Source organism: Hibiscus syriacus, unplaced genomic scaffold (assembly GCF_006381635.1).
Source record: "Hibiscus syriacus cultivar Baekdansim isolate YM2019G1 unplaced genomic scaffold, ASM638163v2 tig00110549_pilon, whole genome shotgun sequence".
NCBI lineage: Eukaryota > Viridiplantae > Streptophyta > Magnoliopsida > Malvales > Malvaceae > Hibiscus > Hibiscus syriacus.
The window spans coordinates 694,892-716,445 of NW_024062776.1; the positions used below are offsets into that span (position 1 = coordinate 694,892).

Below are 21,554 nucleotides of genomic sequence, written 5' to 3' on the forward strand. Positions count from 1 at the left end.
GCTGGAGCCTGGAACAGAAACGCAAAGGAACGGACACCTTTCCGTGGAAATCAAAGAACAACCATTTCTAAGAAGTGCAAAGCAAACCAGTCTAAATAGGCAAATACTCAGATATCCATAAACATATCAGTACCATGTGTTTTTTTATTTATAAACAACCGGGTAGACTTTATCTGTGGTTCTATAAACGAAAATGTAAAATTGCAATGTCGAAATCCAGACACCAGCTGCTGAGTCCTGAACATCGACAATAATCTAATATCGCCCAACCAAGATGAAGTCGTTGTCATCGAGCACCTTAACATCTTTTTTTCCAACAAAGTTCTCCCGCCCAATTTCCTTGACCAGATTAACAAATTCTACTCTCTTTGCCAGTGGAAGAGGTACATATGGTAACCTGAAAACTGGCCTCACAACCCCCAGCTGGGCAAGGGCTGTGTTAAGGCCAATGGGGTTAGGCTCCTGAAAGAGCCACTCGATCAGAGGTAAGAGCTTTGCGTTAAGTGAAAGGGTTTTCCCACTGAACATGAGTTCACGCATCAAGCCTGGAATCAAATTGCTTGTAACAGAAATTACCCCGGTAGCCCCATGGCTCAACCTAGCATCATGGCACTGATTGTCGTTCCCACTCCACACTACAATTCCATTGCCTGTATATTGCTTAATGCGGTCATTTCCAACACATTCCTTGATACCAGCCAAGTTAGGACTCTGTGCTACAGTGTTGACAACACGTGGAGGAATATCTTGTCCAGTTCGTGATGGCACATTGTATATGATCGTAGGGCCCATTGGCAGAACGCTATCAAAGTGAGAAACTAAGCCTTCAAGAGAAGTTTTGCCATAATAAGGATTGATGTGAAGAGCAGCATGCATTCCAACAGCAAAACCTTGTTCTGTAGCATGAATCGCTTCCCTGGTTGAGTTGCTTCCCTTTTTACCAATTACCTTAACTGATCCACCAAAACAGTTGACAGTATGACCAATAAGCATTATGTGTTCATCCCAGCTCATCAGCTGGCCCTCACCAGTTGTGCCGCCAACAATTACCCCTTCAGTACCATTTTCAATCTGCATATTCACCAAGTCATCATATGCTTCAAGATCAAACCTTCCATCAGGTAGATATGGGGTTTTGATGGCTGTTATCAGTCTAAGAGCTTTTATATCTTCTGTCGATGTCCTGCAAAACACAAGGCAGGTAAAATCATCAACAACAGTGATTCTTACAAAAGAAGCTTCATTTCCAACAAATCTAAAGCTACAGACAAACCATCTCTCCATCGATTAAGACACTAAAATATTAACATTCACCACAAGTTTATGACACAGTGAATATACATACACCATAGCACCATCATCACAGAACCACTAGATCTTAGGCATTCTCCATGAATGGAGCATTAGACAAGTACCAACTTCAAACATAAGACTATAATAAGTATTAAAAGATTATTCTAATTGAAATTATGCACGAGTCAATACCAAGTAATTCGGTTATGTTTATTTCAAGGCACGTAATACAGATTTGAATAACAGAACAATGTCAATGACACATCCAAAACATATGGATTATAGCAGCTTAAGAAAAGAAAACAAACAGATACGAAAACATGGCAAACATTGACATTTCAAGAAGGAACACAGTGTTGGATCATAAACTTGATCTATTATGGGAGCCTAAACCCAAACCCAAACTAAATTGATGTCATTGCTTACATCATTTAAGTAAAGATGTCATTGCTTACATCATTTAAATAATGATGTCATTGCTTATATCAATTTAGTTAGGTGAGAGTTAGGTATTTGTTGTATTTGTAATGGTTTAAATTAGTTTATTTGTATGGTGTAGGATTATTCTTGAGTAGTATAAATACCTCTCCCCATTTTAGTTTTAAGCATCAAGAAAAATTAAGAGCTTCTAAGTGAGTGAAGAAGCAAAGTCCTATAAGAGTGAGTTGTAGTTCTTGTTTTTGAGTGAGAGTACTCTTGTAATATTTGTTTGAGTTTCAATAAAAGTTGTTTGTGTGAGTGTTTTATTTCCAGCAAAGTGGTATTAGAGCGAGTTGGAAAGATCGAAGGTCTCGACGAGAGGAATCTGACGCCGCCAGAATTTTCTCAATCTGAGTTCTGACGCACCGCCGAAAGACTGCTGCCAGAAAATCCAGTTGACTCACCGAGTTGATCCGAGTCAGCCGAGTTAGAGCCCTTGACCGAGTTGTCAAAGTCCCTCCCAAGGTTTTTTCGGTGTTCCGGATTCATCCGTGCAATCGGATTTTACAAAATCTCATTATATTGAGAGATATGGCAAATGGTATGGCACCATTCCAAGTTCCGACACTCAACAACAACAACTACGATAATTGGAGTATCAAAATAAAGGCACTTCTTGGATCACAAGATGTGTGGGATATCATAGAGAAAGGCTATAACGAGATTATGGATGATGTTGTTTTTGCTACTCTTATACCAGATCAAAAGACAACTTTGAAGGATTCAAGAAAGAGAGACAAGAAGAGTCTCTACCTCATCTACCAAGCATTAGATGATGATGGTTTTGAAAAGATTTCAAGTGCAAGCTCTAGCAAGGAAGCATGGGAGAAGCTGCAAACCTCTTACAAAGGATCTGAGCAAGTGAACAAGGTTCGTCTCCAAACATTAAGAGGTGAATTCGAATCCTTACACATGAAGCATCTGAGTCTATTTCAGATTATTTCTCAAGAGTAGTAGTTGTTTCTAATCAATTAAAAAGAAATGGTGAAAAGTTAGAAGATGTGAGGATAATAGAGAAGATACTCCGTTCGTTGGATCCCAAATTTGAGCACATCGTCGTGACGATTGAAGAAACTAAAGACTTGGAAGAAATGAGGATCGAGCAGCTCCAAGGATCATTGCAAGGATACGAAGAGAAGCATAAGAAGAAGCATGAGTTTACTGAGCAACACCTCAAGCTGCAACTCAAGGATATGCATGAGAGCCAACGCAATGATAGAAACCAACGTGGCTAAGGCAGAGGTAGAGGTCATAGACGAGGTGGATAATTTACTTCTAGGGATTTTCAAGAGTTCTATGAAGCAAATGGAATTCATCGACCAATGACAGTTCCTAGATCCCCCCAGCAAAATGGTGTGGTAGAAAGAAAGAACATAACAATCCTCGACATGACACGAAGCATGCTCAAAAGCAAGAAACTACCCAAGGAATTTTGGGCGGAGGCAGTAGCGTGTGCAGTCTACTTGACAAACTGATCTCCAACAAGAAGTGTATGGGGAAAGACACCGCAAGAAGCATGGAGTGAAAGAAAGTCTGACATTTCCCATCTGAGAACCTTTGGAAGTATAGCCCATGTTCACGTACCAGACGAAAGAAGAACGAAGCTTGATGCTAAAAGCGAAAGTTTTATCTTCATCGACTATGATGCTAATTCGAAGGGCTACAAGTTGTACAATCCAAACAATAAGAAGTTTGTGATTAGTCGAGATGTGGTCTTCAACGAAGAAGGAGAATGAGATTTTAACTCTCATACGGATGACTTCAATTTCTTTCCTCAGTTTGAAGAAGATGAGCAGACAATGAGGGAACAACTAGATGAATCTCAACAAGAGCTTGCAACTCCACCCACTTCACCAACATCAACCACTCAAGGAGACTCATCACCTTCGTCATCGTCAAGTGGGAGTCAAAGTGAAAGAGTTGTGCAACGCACAAGAAGCCTTAGAGATCTGTAACATCCTCAATACCGGGTTAGTGATTAAATTGTAAGGTTTCAAAATTTGGTGATTTAAATTAGAATAATTGAGTGGTTTAAAGACTTATATGAGAAATGAGGGGTAAGATCAAATTGAAAAGAATGAGGAATGAAAGGATAGTATGGTCATTTGTAAAGAAAAGAAAAATATAATAATAATATATGGTATATATAGATACACATGGAAGGAAGGAAACAAAGTTTAGAGGTTTCCAGAGTTCCCTTCTTTTTCTTCTTCTTCTTCACGTGTGAAGCCAAGCAAAGGTGAGTTTTCTCTTGAGTTGATTATGTGCTGAAATTTAAGTTTAGCTTTGATTATTAGATGCTAAGTAAGATTAAGGAAAGATTAATTTGCTTTAAAACAACAAAATGAAGAGTTTATGAGGATTTAAAGATTTGAAGTTTTTGAATGAAATATCGAAATAAAGTTTATATTGAGAATTGGAAGTTGAATTTGACTTGTCATCAAGTTAATTAAGGGATAGGAAGTGTTAGAATATGAATTTGAACATGTTGCAAAACTAGTATAATTTTTGCAATTACATAGGAATGACTAGCTTTGAAGTTAAAGAAGTGATTATGGAATCGAAATAAGTTTAAGTATGTGTATTAAAGTTAGGAGTATTAAAGGAAGTGAAATAGGAAGGTTTGAGCTGAAATAAGGTGATTTTCGAGCTCAAAATGGGATTTCTGGGCTAGGGGAATCGGTACCCATTCAAGGGGAATCGATCCCCCCTCAAACGAATATGAATTTCTAGAATGCTAGAGGGGAATCGATACCCCCAGGGGGAGAACCGATTCCCCCATAATGAAAAAGAAGAAGAAGAAAGAAGAGAAACTAAACTATTAATCCCTTAAATTGGTAGGCTATTAGAGGTTAATTTCAAGACTTAGGCATCTGATAATCATCTTGAAAATTATGCTTATGTAGATATTGAACGTGACTTTGCTTCAAAGTAATCGAAGGGTTAGAATTGATTCAATTCAAACAAGGCTAAGGTGAGTGCATGTGAATAACATGATTATGTTAGTATATTCAGTTTTAGAATTTCGATAAGTCTAGATTTAATATCTTGATACATGATTCATTCAATATTATTAAATATGATATGAATTCATACCATATACATTATGGGATATACTATGCAGATTGTGGTAAGTCTATTTTCCAGATTAGAGCTTATATATGAATGAGTTACGAGATATCTATATTAGGTATATGAAGTGTGTGTGCCGTGTCTGTTATGGTTTATATGTATGAATGAGCATATGTATTGACATGTTAAAGTATATATATATATGATATGAGTTGTGTAAATAGGTAGATAAATGTGTTAAATATGTGAAATAGTTAAAATGATCAATATGATTTCATAAGAATATGAAATAAGAAATATGAAAAGGGCATAAGAAAGAATATGAAATATATAGAATATGAATATGAAATCATATGAGGGGTGACATGAATTATATGAAAATATGCTAGTGTGATGGGAACTAGGAACTAGTATACGTGATAAATATACATTTATATAAGTTATTGGATGAAAAATGAACAAGAGATAAAAGAGATGAAGGATAATACTATAGGAGTATGATAAAAACATAAATGATGACATGTATGTATGTATGTATGTAATGGTTATATGAAAAGGTATAGGTAATAAGATGATCATATGAACATGTGATAAAGAGCTATAGAAAAAGAAAAATGTGATATGATGTATGAATATGTAATAAGGTAAAAGACAATACCATGATATGAGTTATGAGAACTGTAAGTATAGTTGATATGCCAAGAGTCGAAGAACTACCTATGTCTTTCGAGACATATGGACAGTATATCTATGTTCTAAGGAACATATGGATAGTTACCGAGGATCTTTATGACCTCTGGATAGTTACCGAGGATCTTTATGACATCTGGATAGTTACCGAGGATCTTTATGACCTCTGGGTAGTTACCGAGGATCTTTATGACCTCTGGATAGTTACCGAGGATCTTTATGACCTCTGGATAGTTACCGAGGATCTTTATGACCTCTGGATAGTTACCGAGGATCTTTATGACCTCTGGATAGTTACCGAGGATCTTTATGACCTCTGGATAGTTACCGAGGATCTTTATGACCTCTGGATAGTTACCGAGGATCTTTATGACCTCTGGATAAGTCTTTCGGAATATTCATTGAGCTGTGGTGGCAGCATACGTGTGCACAACCTCATAATACTCGTATACCTTAGGTTCTCAATAGTGTGTATGGGCTTAAATAAGACATAACGAGGATGTATATAATTGTATCTTAATATGGTATTATTATGATTTATATTGGCTCATATGTGGTATAATACATGATGGGATGATAGTATAATTGTGTTTGGATAGTAGACGACCTGTTTATATTTTTGTAATTATTTATTATGTAATTATGCCTCACTAAGTCTATGACTTAGCGTGTAAGTGTTTTTACACGTAGGTTTCGAAGAGCAGGAGAATCAAGAATAGGAATTTGCAGATCAACCTATCTCTACTCAGCGGTCAGATCAGAAGTAAAGTCACAGTAGGTATTTTGTTGTATGTAGTGTGTTGGCATGTAAGAAAAGTGGTAGTTACAAATGCTCTGATTAGTTTTGTCTTGTTTTGGTTAACTCGTGTACAGTGACAATGTTATTTTAATGAAAGTTTTAAATTTCATTGGTTTTCGTTAAAAGATTAAAGTTTGAAAAGTCAATGTGACACCTCAGACTTGTATCCGGGTCGGATACGGGTTGAGGGTGTTACAAGATCTCTATGAGGTAACTGAACGACAAGATAATCTTACATTATTTTGTCTGTTTGCCGATTGTGAACCAGTGAGCTTTCAAGAAACAGTTCAAGAAAAGAAATGGAGAGATGCGATGGATGAAGAAATCAAGGCCATCGAGAAGAATGACACATGAGAACTTACATCACATCCCAAGGGACATAAGGCGATAGGTGTCAAATGGGTGTACAAAACAAAACAAAATGCCAAAGGAGAGATTGAAAGGCACAAGGCGAGAGTAGTTGCTAAAGGCTATAGTCAAAAGGCTGGAATTGACTATGATGAGGTATTTGCTCCTGTTGCTCGATTGGAGACTATCAGACTAATCATTTCTTTGGCAGCTCAAAACAAGTGGAAGATACAACAGATGGATGTAAAGTCCACCTTCCTAAATGGAGTTCTTGAAGAGGAAGTTTATATTCAGCAACCATCAGGCTATGAAGTCAAAGGGCACGAAGACAAGGTGTTGAAGTTGAGGAAGGCTCTTTACGGGCTAAAACAAACACCAAGGGCATTGAATAGCCGAATCGACAAGTACTTCTAAGAGAATGACTTCAACAAATGTCCCTACGAGCATGCTCTATATATCAAGATCAAAGATGAAGATATTTTGATCGTATGTCTATATGTGGACGATTTGATCTTCACCGGAAGCAACCCAAACATGTTTAATGAATTCAAGGATGTGATGATGAAAGAATTCAAGATGACAGACATGGGGCTCATATCGTACTACCTTGGCATTGAAGTTAAGCAACAAAATGATGGAATTTTCATTTCACATGAAAGCTATGCAAAGGAGATACTGAAGAAGTTCAAGATGCAGAACTGTAAGATAATAAGCACACCGGCAGAATACGGGATCAAGATGACCAAACATGAAGAAGGCGAAAGTGTAGATCCAACATTCTTCAAAAGTTTGGTAGGAAGTCTATACTATCTAACTTGCACGAGACTCGATATTCTTCACGTAGTTGGATTGGTTAGTCGTTACATGGAATCTCCAACAATCACCCATTTTAAAGCCGCAAAGAGAATTCTTCGCTATCTGAAAGGTACAATTGACTTTGGCTTGTTCTATTCAGTTTCTAATGATTACAAGCTTGTTGGATATAGCGACAGTGATTGGGGTGGAGACATAGATAATCGAAGGAGCACTACTGGATTCATATTTTTCATGGGAGATATTGCGTTCACATGGATGTCAAAGAAACAACCGATTGTCACATTGTCCACTTGTGAAGCGGAATATGTTGCTGCTACCTCATGTGTTTGTCATGCAATTTGGCTTAGAAATCTACTGAAGGAGATAAGTTTGATACAAGAAAAGCCTACCAAGGTTTGTGTCGATAACAAATCAGCCGTTGCCTTATCAAAGAATCCAGTATTCCATGATCGAAGCAAGCACATCGACATTCACTACCACTATATAAGGGAGTGTGTTGCAAGAAATGATGTGGAAGTTGAATACGTGAAGTCACATGATCAAGTTGCCAATATTTTTACCAAGCCACTGAAAAGTGAAGACTTCATAAGATTAAGGAACTTACTAGGGGTCACAAGATCAAGTTTAAAGGGGGTGTTGGATCATAAACTTGATCCATTATGGGAGCCTAAACCCAAACCCAAACTAAATTGATGTCATTGCTTACATCATTTAAGTAAAGATGTCATTGCTTACATCATTTAAATAATGATGTCATTGCTTACATCAATTTAGTTAGGTGAAAGTTAGGTATTTGTTGAATTTGTAATGGTTTAAATTAGTTTATTTGTGTGGTGTAGGATTATTCTTGAGTAGTATAAATACCCCTCCCCATTTTAGTTTTAAGCATCAAGAAAAATTTAGAGTTTCTAAGTGAGTGAAGAAGTAAAGTCCTATAAGAGTGAGTTGTAGTTCTTGTTTTTGAGTGAGAGTGCTCTTGTAATATTTGTTTGAGTTTCAATAAAAGTTGTTTGTGTGAGTGTTTTATTTCCAACACACAGGTATAAATGCAGTACTTATCATGAAAATGGAGAAACTATGAGCAAATTAACAACACATTTCATACAGTGGAACATCAACCAGATTCAAACAGTGGGAAGTTTATTAGTTACCTATTTTTAACCTCAAGACTACGCATAGGGAGATGAAAATTAGGTATCACTGCTGCTTGTGGGGATCTCCATTTTACGTTTCTCCAGCTATAAATCAAGTAAACAAGATGATAAGCAGATCAACTATGCAAATAGAAAAAATTCCAACTGAGACTAACTTTGCTTCACGATAACACCCATCAAGCACTAAATCAAACAAACCAAAATCTTTCACTATAGACCAAATCAACCAACAAATAACGTTGATTAAGAAATTAACATACTAATTTAACAGCTACCACGATTAAGAAAAAGAACAATATCTTATCCTAAATAAAGAATGTTAACAACCTCTTGCGATTATCGGTGTGACTGGGAATCGGAAACTGTAACGTAGAGTCTCTCAAGCAAGCGCCATAGCTCTTCAAAATTATGGGGGGGGTTTCATTAGCGTAGGCGGGTTAATTATTTCATCATCTATGATAAATGCTACAGTATAGAAATAATTTATCATGCTCACATAATAGTTTGTCCAAATAATAATTTTTATTTAATTTATCATGTCGATCTGACGAATTTTAATAAAATATATTTTTTATTAGATTTTATCACATCGAATTGAAAAGTTTAAATAATATTTTTCTAAAACTCGTTATTATAGTAAATACCGTATATCTCTAAATAATTTGCTTTGTACGGTATTAGGCTAAACAATTAAACCGCCAGCCCTAATGGGCCAAAAAAGCCTAAATTGTGAATATGTTAGACCCAAACATAATGGGCCTCAATCAATATACGATTGAGCTGCCCAAAGGTGTTAATATTTTGATATATGAAGCTCAACAATTTAGCCAGTTCCAAGGATGACACGTTATTTTTTGTAAATTTGATACTATATCTGGTTTTCATTTACTCCATTTATAATATCATATATCATTAAATGTTTAATCATTTCAACATTGTATAAAGCACATGTATAACCTTAACATTATGTACACTTTATATTTATATGCATATAGATAGTAATAGTAGGGGGTGGACGATCCATAAAAGTGAAAATTATCTACGCTTTAAGTTGCATGAGATATCTACCGCAAAAGGGCGAAACCTTACTTTTATTTTTATTTGGTAATAATCATTGAAGTACCTTTTTTCCCCCAAAGAATGAAGGGATCGATGTTAATGATGAAGAAGAAGAATGAAGTGACATTATCTCATACTACATTATTAGCGGTCCACCCAATTATTACCTTCATGTTGTGGAAAAGCCTATAAGTTGTGACTTTAATTTTATATCAGGTAGTTGATCATCACCAAACTTTGCAAATCAAATTATGAAATGTGAAACAATTATGCAAGGCTACATTATTCAAATCATCACTCTTGAATTTGAATCATCCCCATCGTATTAGTAATCTGGATACCGAATCTAAAATCGGATAATTTTGTAATAAGCCTTTCATGATTTGATATTATTTGTATGGTTTTTTTTTTGAAATATGGTTATACTAAAATACATATCCTTATCCGATAGGATGTTGCCTTACATGGAAGTGTATGGGAAATGGCTACCTCGGAAAGGTGCTCTCCTCTTTTATGCTATTTACAGAGCAGCGCACGTGTGAGCCAGTACCCAGTGTTCATCTCTGATTCCATAATGAACCCTAACAAGTCAGAAAACCGAAAAGAAAATGCCCATAACCTCCCATCACCTTGCTTTCTTCAAGTCATTATTTGCCGACCAACCTTCAAACTGACACTACCTTAAATAAAAGAACCCATGTATCTTCATTTACATCAAATTATAAAAATAAAAATCCCTTAAAGTATACTGCTTTTGTTAAGGATCTGGATCGTGCGAAAGAATCTGAAACTTGAAAGTATTGTACGAAAAAAAAGAACCTTGAGTTCTATTTCTTTTCTTAATTAAAACGAGGCTGAGACAAGCTGAAAAGGAATGGCAGCCATCTTCTGCTGCGTCTTTAACCTTAAGCTACTATAATGAGGAGAAATGAAAAAGGATATTTTCTAATAAAATACTATTCAAGTGATGATAATTATAGAAAAAACACACATCAAAGTGAAATCCATGAAATTTGTACATCCTTCTTCAAATCAAAGCCAGCTGAATCCCATGCTCATCGTACTTAAAATTAAAACATTGACTATCTTATAAAAGAAGAAGAATGGAAAAGGTTATCAAAAGGTCAAACTAACAAGAGAAGGGAAAAAACCCCGAAAGTTTCTGTTTTGTTTGTTAATAAGGAGGACGGCCTGTGCCCCAGTAGGCCTCATTTGGCAATTGAACTGAATTGAGAAGATTCGGTGGCAACCCTTGAGCAAAGGATCCATTGGGATCTTGCAATAGTTGTTGTTGTTGTTGCTGCTGCGCCTGACTAACCATGCTTCCGGGTGACCCTAAGGGTCCACTTCCAGGAACCGGCGCCGCAGGTGGTTCTTCTTCCTCCAATGGAAGTCTTTCGTACGCTGCATTACCGAAAGAAGCTGCCATAATCACCACGGGCCCTGAAGCGATGAGTTGACCCACCACGGTTCCTCCAACAACCTGACCTTGACCGCCGGCTAAGTATATGGTCAGCGCTGATGCAGCCGGTGGTGCTGGAGGAGGTAAAAAAGACCCAGATAGTGATAAAATTTCGAATCTTCCATGTAAAGTGACGACCGCACCTGGAGCTCCTGGTTGCCTTAAGGTTACATTCGTTACGGTTCCGCTCCCACTTAAAATGCAAACCCCTCTTTGCCTTCGCCTAGCGAAAGTCGAAACACTCTCCACAATATCACAGCCGGTGGCAATTTCCAAAACGTGAGATCGGAGGGCATTGGCACTGTCCCGGGTTATGATGATCGGTGGCTTAGGCTTGTTCTTGGAACCCGCAGGCCTACCGCGTGGTCTTCTCGAGATTACACCTTCGGCTCCGGGGACTACAGCGAGTTCTTTACCTTCACTCGTGTCGGTTGTGGTGGCCGTTTCCTCTCGATCCCGTTTCTGGCCACGGTTTTGCTCGTCCTCAGAGTTATGATGTTGTAACTGTTGTTGGTGGTGGTTATGCTGAAATTGTTGGTGCGGATTTAGATGAAGATCTCGTGTGAGGAAAGGAGGAAGAGGGCGTCCGTGAGCTGTTACTGGGTCCATTTCTTTTTTCTTCCCTTCAAAGCTCAAACACTACTTAAACAATTAGCTAAACACATACAAGAACCGACTGAATTTTGATCAAGAAAGAGAAAAAAGAAAGGACTTCTAAGGATTGAATGTCTGTAGGTTTCAACAAGAAAGTGGAAGAAAAGGGGTTTGAAGCATCTGCCACCAAATTTTCAGCTGAAAAAGCTCAAACAACCCATGTTTCTTCTCTCCAGTACTCTTCATGTAAGTTGAGATCTGTGTATCTCTTGTATGAAGATAGGTTGTAGGCTAAGGGTTTGGGAGGAAATGAGAGAGAAAGGAACGAGGTAAGAAAATAGGCAAAAATGGTGGAAGGGGAGAGTTTATGGGTTTGAGTTTATTTGGGAGCAATGTTGTTGGGTTTAGAGTTAGGTCAAGGCATAGTAAAAATATGGATCTAGTGTTGGTTTGGACAGCGTGCGCTTGGGGGGTGCGTGGGGTCTCCTTTTTCTCTCTTTTGTCCCTCTCCCCCACCATGGGGTCCCAACAACACCCCACGTTCACTCTCCTTTTTCCTCTTTCAAATTGTCTGTCTTTACATGAGAATTAAAAGCCCTGCAGTTTAAGTTGTTCATTTACTTGCCCAAGTCCCTTCTCCCCTTTCACAATCTTAACAGCAAATGGTACTAAAAATTGTATCTTTCAAGTCCCAAAAAGATGCGTACTTTCTACTCGAAACAATTCCTTTGATGGTGACAAGACCGGACTGCTCTGCAGGCTCTTATAAAGTAGAGAATGTTTGTTCCATCATAAGGTCTCTTTCACGGGATCCTTTGTTTCACCCATCCATACATTATCTAAAATAAACGGGTGGAAACACAAGCTTGCAGTAAGCAAAGGAATAAAACTAGGAGAAGCATGGCAAAACCCGGGTGGACTGTAAAGGTTTCGAAGATTGTTTTATACATAATAATAGTCTTGACTTGTTTATAAAAATGAAAGACTGCGCTGGAATTGTTGTTTATTAATGTGTATTTTAATAGGAGGACAGGTCAGAAAAGTGTGAGTGTGTGTGAAGACTGAAAGAGGCGTTAACGTTATTGTGGTTGGGAAAATGAAAAGTTAGTTGAGATATCTAGCTTAGCTAGCGTTACAATACAAAGTGTGGCGTTAGGCAATGGGGAAAGAGGGCATTAATGGAATGGAGTGGTGCATGTGAGTCATGGGAAATAGGAATAAAAATGAAAAATGGGTCATCAAAGTCAGAGCGGGGGACTATCGTTTCTAGGAATGAATGAATCTCTCTTCTTCATTCCTCTATTCCTATCTTTTCCTGCAATCTGTTCCTTTCTACCCATGGTTTCACGTAAGCTAGGTGACAACTCATGCTGCTAAGCCCAATCCTTCCACTGTGCGGAATATTCCCATTAATTTCCCTCCATCACCAATATTCTCTGCCTTCTCCTTGGCTTTTAATTCAATCTCACAGTTACACTGTCCCTTGGTGCAAGGAAAGCACTGTACTGTAGCCTTGCATCCCAAGTGAAGTCTTTTGCTTCCACATTACTTCATCTAATCTGAAAACTTTTCATCATTGGATTCATGCATATATTATGTAATTATTCCATTTCACTTCCTCTCTAAATGTAGTGTTTAAAATTAGTTAAGTTCTACGTGTAGTTGTATCATTAGTTTAAACATCAAATGCTAATTCAATTCTAACACAGAATTTAGAACACTTTTATACTTATTGCACTGATAATTCAAATTTGACATTTTCGAATAGATCTTTTCGACATTGAATACTCACAATCTTAACATCTAAGGTGTTCGAACCCGGATACTCAAGGAATAACAACAATTATTTTACTCCGAGTCCACTTAATTTGTGCAAGAAAGTAATTTATTAATCCTTGATTTTATAATAAAAACGGATGAGGGAAGGAAACTGTGTTTTGAAGGAGTAAGGACGAAGAAAGCATTTAAAAAAACCGACAAAGAGATTTGACTGCATCGACAATGGTGCAGTGGTGTGTGTTGAATGAGAAACCAGGGCGTGTGGGCGTGAATGTGATAGATGTAGAGCGTGGGTGGCGCTGACAATGCCTGCCTCAGCCTCACTCCCAATATCAGCAATGCTGGTTCCGCTTATTCAGCTCCAATAAGAACACAAGTCTGTATTTATAGCTACTGCTAAATGGTGCGTTTCACTATCCTTATGCCACTGTCGAGGTCTCCATCTTTCTCTTCCAATCGACCCTGTCCGCTTTAATGTTACTTCATCCATGTTTTCATGTCAAATTTTTTCATCCAAAAATACTTGGTTGTAATGTCTACCTAATACAACGTGACGGTATCAATTAGGTTGTCTTGGAATGAAAACGATGGCTCACCTCCATATATACAATTATTTTATATCAACTTGTCCATAATTAAATATATGTCATCTATGAGATGAATTAATGCTTAGAAAAATGTTGTAGCTTAGGCCATCTCTAGTCCTCATCTCTACTCTACAACATTTCTATCTCTACTCTAAAGATGAAACATTAATTCATCTCCAGTGTTATCTCTACATTACTATCAACTCTACTTTATTCACAATATTTAACTATTATAATATTAATTTTACAAATATAAAATAAAACATACACATTTCTAATAAATATCAATATAAAAATCATAAATAAAACATTCATAAATAATATTGTGAAAATACAAATAAATAAGAAAATTATAATTCATAATAATAATGCAAAAAATATAAATTACATAATTATATATTTTTATCTTACAATTTAATCTATTTGAATTTAAAAAAAATCAGAAAAATTTAAAAAAATACAAAAAAAATACAAAAAAAATTAGTATGTTTATTTATCTAATTTCAATGTATTTTTATCTATCTTGCAATTTAATCTACTTGAATTTTAAAAAAAATACAAAAAAAAATCAGAAAAGTTACAAAAAAAATTAGTATGATTATTTATCTAATTTCAATATATTTTTATCTATCTTATAATTTAATATATTTTAATTTAAAAAAACACATATAACGCGAGCTACAGTACCGAGCAAGATGTGATATGGCACTGTAGTAATTCTCCACAGTGGCGGTATATCTGGCGCAGGGTTGGAGAGAAAATTCTCCAAATGTAGAGAGGCAAACACTAATATTTTAATAAACAATATTGTAATCTAACCACCTTTTTTTCAACAAATCAAGACCCCATTATCTTGTCCAGATTAAAAATTGTTTTAGCAAAGCTAGTCCATCAAGAAAGTGGACCACCTCAACGTGGAGAATTCTTTATTTATTTATTTTGGAAAGGTAATTTTAAGGGTTTCGATTCCATGTGAGGGACGGGGACGCCTATTGGTTTGAACCGAGCATTTCGTGGTTGCATGTTATCCCTCTCTAAGAAGCTGCTTTAATGGCCAAAGTGGGGTTGCTCCTCCACGGGAAGGCCATGCCAATAGAAAGCTTTTGCATTTCTTTTTAGTTAATTAATCAAAAACACACCACATCGAGCAGTGGGGGAATTTTTTAACAGCGGACCAAACTGAGGTTTTCCATTTGATTGATAACTATAGTTTTGGAATCATTATGCTCATCTCTTCATCTGCTTGGTATGACCTCTTTCATTAATTAATTCAATCACTATGGTGCAAGTGATAATGTTGTAGAATTATGTCAACGCCTTCTTTCCACATTCATTTTCATAATTCCTGGCCTTATCTTTTTTATGTTCCATTTCTAACCCATTGATTATTTGATTCTTTCTTTGAGCAATCATTTTCATATGAAAAGTCCTATGAATAAATCATTTTTCACAATTCACATTATATATTTGTTTAAGTTTAAATTTAAAATGTAATATTTAGTTAAAACTTTATTTCTATTTGTACAACATATTTAATTGGTTAACCTTATCAAATTTAATACTATAATCTTTAGATCATAAAACTAACCATCAAATTTAAACTCAAACTCATAAGCCTAATTACTTACTTACGAGTGAATAAAAGATTAGTCTCATACCATAAAATGAAAAAGATACATATGACAAGTATTAGAGTTTGTGACCCAGATTTAGTTTTGAACTAGTGAAAAAAATTTGTCATGCGATTTTTTTGGTGAAGAAATAAAATTGACAGAAAATAAAGATCTATGATTAATGTAGAGTCTTTCGAGATTATATTTCTTGTTACTCAAGTTTCTTTTATAATCAACTATTTGACTAAATGTTAGTTGTTTAAAGTATGTGATTATAAAAAACTATGAGATAAATTATGATATTACAAATCATCTTGTATTATTCATTTTCATTCTGATTTTTATATAAACATGCGTTCATAATCTATGATTTTATTATCGTTCACTTTATTATATTTACCGTGATTAACAAAAAAAAAATAGTATGAAACAATAATATTCAATCAACTATGATTTAGGTGGCCTAAGAACTTTATGGTTTTAAATTATTTTTGCTAGGGCAAGGTGTTATGTGTGTAAGGTGCCATTTAATTAAATATAGGAACAATATACATGAAGTGAACCTTTTTAATTTGCCAAACTGGTAATAAAAACATTATCCATCCAGAAACTAAGCTCTTTCTAAAGGCAATTGCCCTTGTTTCCCATAAACAAAGATCATTATAAAATTTGGTTCCCACATATCTGGGAGTGCTGGTTATTATTAGGAACCTTCTTCAATAATACTTTGAAAATTGTAACTTAAATATTTAGAAAAAAAACCGGTTAACGTTAGAAATTGTCTCCAAAGGACACTATAATGATAACTTTGAGAAGTTGCCTTTTAGCTATCTTTTGCATCCTATATACAACTTTATATATTTTTAAGAGATTATTAATGTGATATCTATACTATGACCCCGTTAAGTAATGTGATGCATGTCTCTAATATTATTAATTTCATGACATGTATAATAAAAATAACAATTATTATATTCACTTATAATAACATGTCCCATAGTTCTTTTAACGAATCTTTATTTGTTTTAACTGGTGTAATTGTTTTCTAATATATTAAGTATTTTTATTGCTTTAATTAAATTTTTCTTTAATTAAGTTCAAAATATTTAACGAGACTCTAATACTTTTAAATAAAAATAATAGCACATGTCATAGTGATCTTTTTAGTTGTATTTGATAATCATATGCTTTTTTATGAGTTTTTCATTTATTATCGTTGTCTTCTCAAAAGGTGTAATTTTTGACTTGTTGAGTGTAAAAGTAATGCAAGCCGGTGTTAAGGGAACTGTTCAAGCTTAGGGTTGAGACTGCTTGTAACACCCTAATCCAGTTAGATCCGAAGATCTATGGATTATAATGTTATACGGGATTATCGAAATAGTGACCCAAAATTTTCTTTTAAAATTGTTTGTAAATCTCTAAAATTTAAACATGTATAATGTAATATAAAAACATAATAATAAACCGGGTTTACAAATAATGAGAGCTCCCAAAATATATACGCTAACTAATACAAAATACAAAGTTTCAAAAGAATTATAACTAAATACATAACAAGGTCCATAATATTATATGCCCTCTAAAGATGACTTAAGACGTACTTTAAGAGGTCTCTAGAAATCTGCTTTCCTGCAGTGGAATATCTAATGACGATAGCTCTCCACGACCTGCTCCATAAGAACCTGCGCACGAAAACAAATTCTGAATGTTGAGCTTACGAGCTTAGTGCCTCACTAAAATTGTACTATACTATATGCATTCACTACATGAAATGAAAAGTGGCACAAGTCTGAATATACAACTACTGGATTGATAATCTGTGGCCGACATCATAATGCGACCGAGGGATTCTGAATCTCGGTGGTCACGCACCCCTCTAGCACTGCCGAAGCCCAATTGGTTACTCTTGGGTGAGATCCCAAATTCTGCATCTGAACGTACACACACCGACTTACTCCAAGTCTTGGGGCATTTGCACCCAGTCAGCTACTATAGTGTCGTGACACTAAATTGGATCCATTGACTGTCGTATTTTTGCTAAAAGGAACTCGGGTGTCCTGATTGTTTCTCGAGCGTCAACCAAGGCTAGTTTTATATAAACCTAGCTATTTATGTTTCTACTATTATGATATTAATTATTGTTCTTTCTTGAAGTCTTATTTGAGGATATATTGAAGTGTTGGGGTACCTCGAGTCTAATTCCCTTAAAAAAATGGCATTGTTGTCCAAAACATACTGAAAGTATCGATAATATCCCAAGAGTATCGATACTCTTTCAAAGTTTCGATACTTTATATAAGTACCAATACTTTTAAACATTATGTTCTGTTTAATTTTAAAATTTTATGGGAGTTTCGAAACCATGACCCAAAGTATCAATACTCTTGAAAGAGTATCGATATTCTTGCCCAGAAACTCACGAGTTTGCCCGAGAAGATGAACAAGTTTCGATATTATCCCTCAAGTATCAAAATTCAACCTGCATAGAACATAAAATAGGTGTAAAAACTTCTATTATACTATCTCAAAGACAGACCTTAGTGAGGTCCTCAAACATTATTAATGTTTTATGAAGATGTAAAGGAGCATAAATAGGACTTTAAACATGTTTATAACTCTAAAACATGAAATCTACCATGAGGATGCTTCAAGTTATGCAACCTACCACATTTCATTTAAATGACTTACATATGGTATAGTTGAGTCAAAAGTGAGTTACCTTTGATGCTATACTGCTGGAAATGTCAAAGACTCAGTCTAAAGTAAGCTTTTCCTTCCCCTTAGATTTGGAGCCTTCTCCAACCTCGTGCACTAAATAAAACTAAATGCAAGTGTTACTAACTATTGCAAGGGATTAAGGAGGGTTTTAAAACACTTCCTAAGGCTAGCAATATCTGAAAAATGGGTTGGAACCATCTAGTTCCTAAAACTCTTCTAAATTTGTTCTTGCAACTATGGTGAAATGGGTGTCTTGAGAGCTAGATACAAAGCTTGGGATACAAGAATCATGATTATTACCTTTAGGTTGCTGAACTAGGGTTGCAACACTACCAAGTTTCTACCTTTACTTGGTTATTGGTGAGGAAGAAAGAGTTATGAAGATGAAGTTTTGAAGAGGAATAAGAGACAAATGAGAGTTGAGAAAAAAGGGTGTATTAGGCGTGATATCACCAAGCAATTAAGGATTTCATCCTTATTTTTTAACAAGGGTAAAATTACATCTTTGGTCCCTCAAAATCTGATTGCATATTAAAAACACCATTTTTGTTTCACTAACGGGCTCAACTTAAGCCTAAATCCTCTTTAATTTTGGTTAAGGATTCCTACAAGCTAAGTAATTAAACCAAGACCCATCTCGGGTTAGCCCAATATTCTAACCCGGGATTCAGGAAGTTACAACTCTCCCTTCCTAAATAAAATTTTGTCCTTGAAATTTACCTTGGTAGAAGAGGTGAGGATACTGAAGCATGTCCTCTTCTGTTTCCCATGTCGCTTCCTCAACGCCATGGTTCCTCCATAGGACTTTCACCAAATGAATCCTTTTGTTCCTTAACTCCTTCACTTCACTAGCCGAGATTCTAACTGGTTCTTCTGAATAGATCATATCTGAGCTGACTTCAATATGCTATAAGGGTATGACATGCGAAGGGTCGGAGCGGTATCTTCTAAGCATAGATACATGGAACACATTGTGAATGCGCTCCAACTCTTATGGTAAAACTAGTTTGTAAGCCACTGGTCCAATTCTCTAAAGAACCTCGTAAGGTCCTATGAAACGAGGAGTCAAACACCTTGTAAGGTCCTATGAAACGAAAAGTCAACTTGCCCTTACACCCAAAGCACCTTCTTCCAGTTTTTAGTCTCATAAATTATAAAATAGTTAATAAACTTCTCAAACATTACAAAGTGGTCATTATATTACCAAAAAGATTATTTTTAATATAGTTTAATACTTTATCCAAAATGTACAACTTTTCCTTAGGCATTTATTATATTCTAAGATGTTAATTAGATGGTGATATATGCATGATGAGTAGAGGGAGAAAAGGCAAGAGAAATAAAACATTTAAATTTGAACTATAATTACTAAATTTACTTTTTAGTCGTAATTTATCACATTATAAAAGCATGAAATCATTACAAAATCCCCCATTAGATGTTAGCACTGAAAGGCACACCAGTCTCAAGAATCCAATACTCTCCCTATATGAACCTGGAGGCAGTGAAAGGAGTAGCCTCCTGGAACTGTTGAAGACGTGAAAACCAGGCCACTTGATTCTGTTTCCAGTGGAAGCACCACTCCCCGTATTCATATACTCACCATAATAGAGTGTGGAAAGTGCAAAGGTGCCACTCCATTCGTCCCACCCCTCGGGGTGGATTAAACTATCGAGGTCCGTTTTCATAAACACAGTCCTGGAATACTTTTTCCATGGCCTGCCCAAGTAGCTCTTGAACAAATGCTTGACAGGTTCCAAATCAGATGCCGACCTTACTCGGGATTCCACTATTGAAATCCCTGTGTTTTCGTTCGGATCTTCTTTCCCTTGTGCTGTTAACATGTTGGATTGGTGATCTATTGGTTTCTTTACCAATATGTCATAGTTCTGTAACACTGCCGAGGCATCACCGAATATGAAATCGATTGTGCCATATATGTGGCAATCTCGGTAAAACTGTCTTAGGGAGTGGACAAAGAGTGTGTCTTGGTAACCCTTGAAGCTGCAACGGTAGAACACAGAGTGGCCTGAGCTTACCCTAAATACTACTGCTTGGTGCTTATATTGACCGGCTGTGTTCTCAAAAGTTATGTCCCTTGCCCAAAACCCATCTCCTGAAACACCTGCAGAAACAAATCAAGTTACACTTTTTTTCAAAAAAAAAGAAAGATTTGAAACCATACCAAATGTTGCAGAGCCGTAAGTGGTGGAACCGTCTGGTATATTTCGGTTACCAGTCACTATTGTCCTATCCATGCCATCACCAACAAACATTATGTTCTTTAGGTTCTTGTCTATGTCCACTTTCTCATTATACACCCCTGCTTTCACATGAATTATAACTCTCTGGCGACGACTGTTACCCATCCTAGCAACAACAACCACTGTCTCATTGATTATTTTGTGAGTGTCGGAGCCATCTCTTGACACCACAATATCAGCCTTTGAAGTTTCTGGATTCCAAGATGCTAAAAGTTTCCCACCTCTGTTGAACTCTGCTCTAGGCATTGCCTCTGTCAAAAACAAATGAACATTGTCTATATAAAAGAAAATGGGCACTATAAGGGGGGAAATGTGAGACCAAGGAACATACCTTGCTCAACCACACCATCCTTCCCATACATCGCATACAATGCCAAAGCTTGTCGAAGCATATTTGTCAAGTTATGAGCATGTGCGTGACCTTGCATCATAATAGCCTTCTTGGCAGACCCCTCCAAACAAGTCTGGTGGTTTGCGAGCAGGACACTCAACCATGTTCGAGCATCATCAACGGTGAAGCCTGGAGAAGAGAGTAACAACGAGAGCCTAGACTCGCTTTCATCGTACAACTTAATACATTCATTGAGAGCCATGCCATGATAATTTAAGGTATTGTGCAATCCATATAAACTCATTGAAGCCTTAGCCTGTTGGGAAATAAAACGAGTAACAAGTAATTTCCCTATAACCAGATTAGTGAGAATGCGAAATAAAAGCGGAAAAATAATACCCGAAATTGATAACGGAGTTCAGCCAAGTTGCTTACGTCTCCGGACTGTTGCAGATCTTTTACTAAGAGAGAAAATTTACAGGTGTTTACAAAACA

General features: G+C 36.2%; 3 protein-coding genes across 3 annotated transcripts; all 3 read right to left on the reverse strand.

Moving 5' to 3' along the window:
* Positions 1-147: 147 nt before the first annotated feature.
* On the reverse strand, positions 148-8,733 carry LOC120131111 (4-hydroxy-tetrahydrodipicolinate synthase, chloroplastic). Its single transcript, XM_039148191.1, has 2 exons — positions 8,650-8,733; positions 148-1,183 (listed from the first exon to the last, which is right to left on the reverse strand). The coding sequence occupies exons 1-2, from the start codon at positions 8,673-8,675 to the stop codon at positions 256-258; spliced, it is 954 nt and encodes a 317-aa protein (XP_039004122.1). The 5' UTR covers positions 8,676-8,733; the 3' UTR covers positions 148-255.
* Positions 8,734-10,705: 1,972 nt separating this feature from the next.
* LOC120131193 (AT-hook motif nuclear-localized protein 22-like) lies at positions 10,706-12,082 on the reverse strand. Its single transcript, XM_039148240.1, has one exon. It carries the CDS (start codon positions 11,780-11,782, stop codon positions 10,886-10,888), a length of 897 nt encoding a protein of 298 aa, XP_039004171.1. The 5' UTR covers positions 11,783-12,082; the 3' UTR covers positions 10,706-10,885.
* A 7,770-nt stretch (positions 12,083-19,852) lies between these two features.
* Positions 19,853-21,104, reverse strand: LOC120131185 (probable pectinesterase/pectinesterase inhibitor 36). Its single transcript, XM_039148232.1, has 3 exons — positions 21,060-21,104; positions 20,650-20,979; positions 19,853-20,589 (listed from the first exon to the last, which is right to left on the reverse strand). Exons 1-3 carry the CDS (start codon positions 21,088-21,090, stop codon positions 19,865-19,867), a joined length of 1,086 nt encoding a protein of 361 aa, XP_039004163.1. The 5' UTR covers positions 21,091-21,104; the 3' UTR covers positions 19,853-19,864.
* Between the last annotated feature and the right edge of the window lie 450 nt (positions 21,105-21,554).

What these genes read in the sequence shown, in the direction of transcription:
- LOC120131111 (XM_039148191.1), bottom strand. Translation starts at nt 8,675, where the DNA reads ATGCGTAGTCTTGAGGTTAAAAATAG. An exon ending in AGTCTTGAGGTTAAAAATAG is followed by an intron (nt 1,184 to 8,649) that starts GTAACTAATAAA and finishes TGTGTTTTGCAG; the next exon opens with GACATCGACAGAAGATATAA.
- LOC120131193 (XM_039148240.1), bottom strand. Translation starts at nt 11,782, where the DNA reads ATGGACCCAGTAACAGCTCACGGACGCCCTCTTCCTCCTTTCCTCACA.
- LOC120131185 (XM_039148232.1), bottom strand. Translation starts at nt 21,090, where the DNA reads ATGTATGGGAAGGATGGTGTGGTTGAGCAAG. An exon ending in GGATGGTGTGGTTGAGCAAG is followed by an intron (nt 20,980 to 21,059) that starts GTATGTTCCTTG and finishes TGTTTTTGACAG; the next exon opens with AGGCAATGCCTAGAGCAGAG. An exon ending in TTACGGCTCTGCAACATTTG is followed by an intron (nt 20,590 to 20,649) that starts GTATGGTTTCAA and finishes TTGTTTCTGCAG; the next exon opens with GTGTTTCAGGAGATGGGTTT.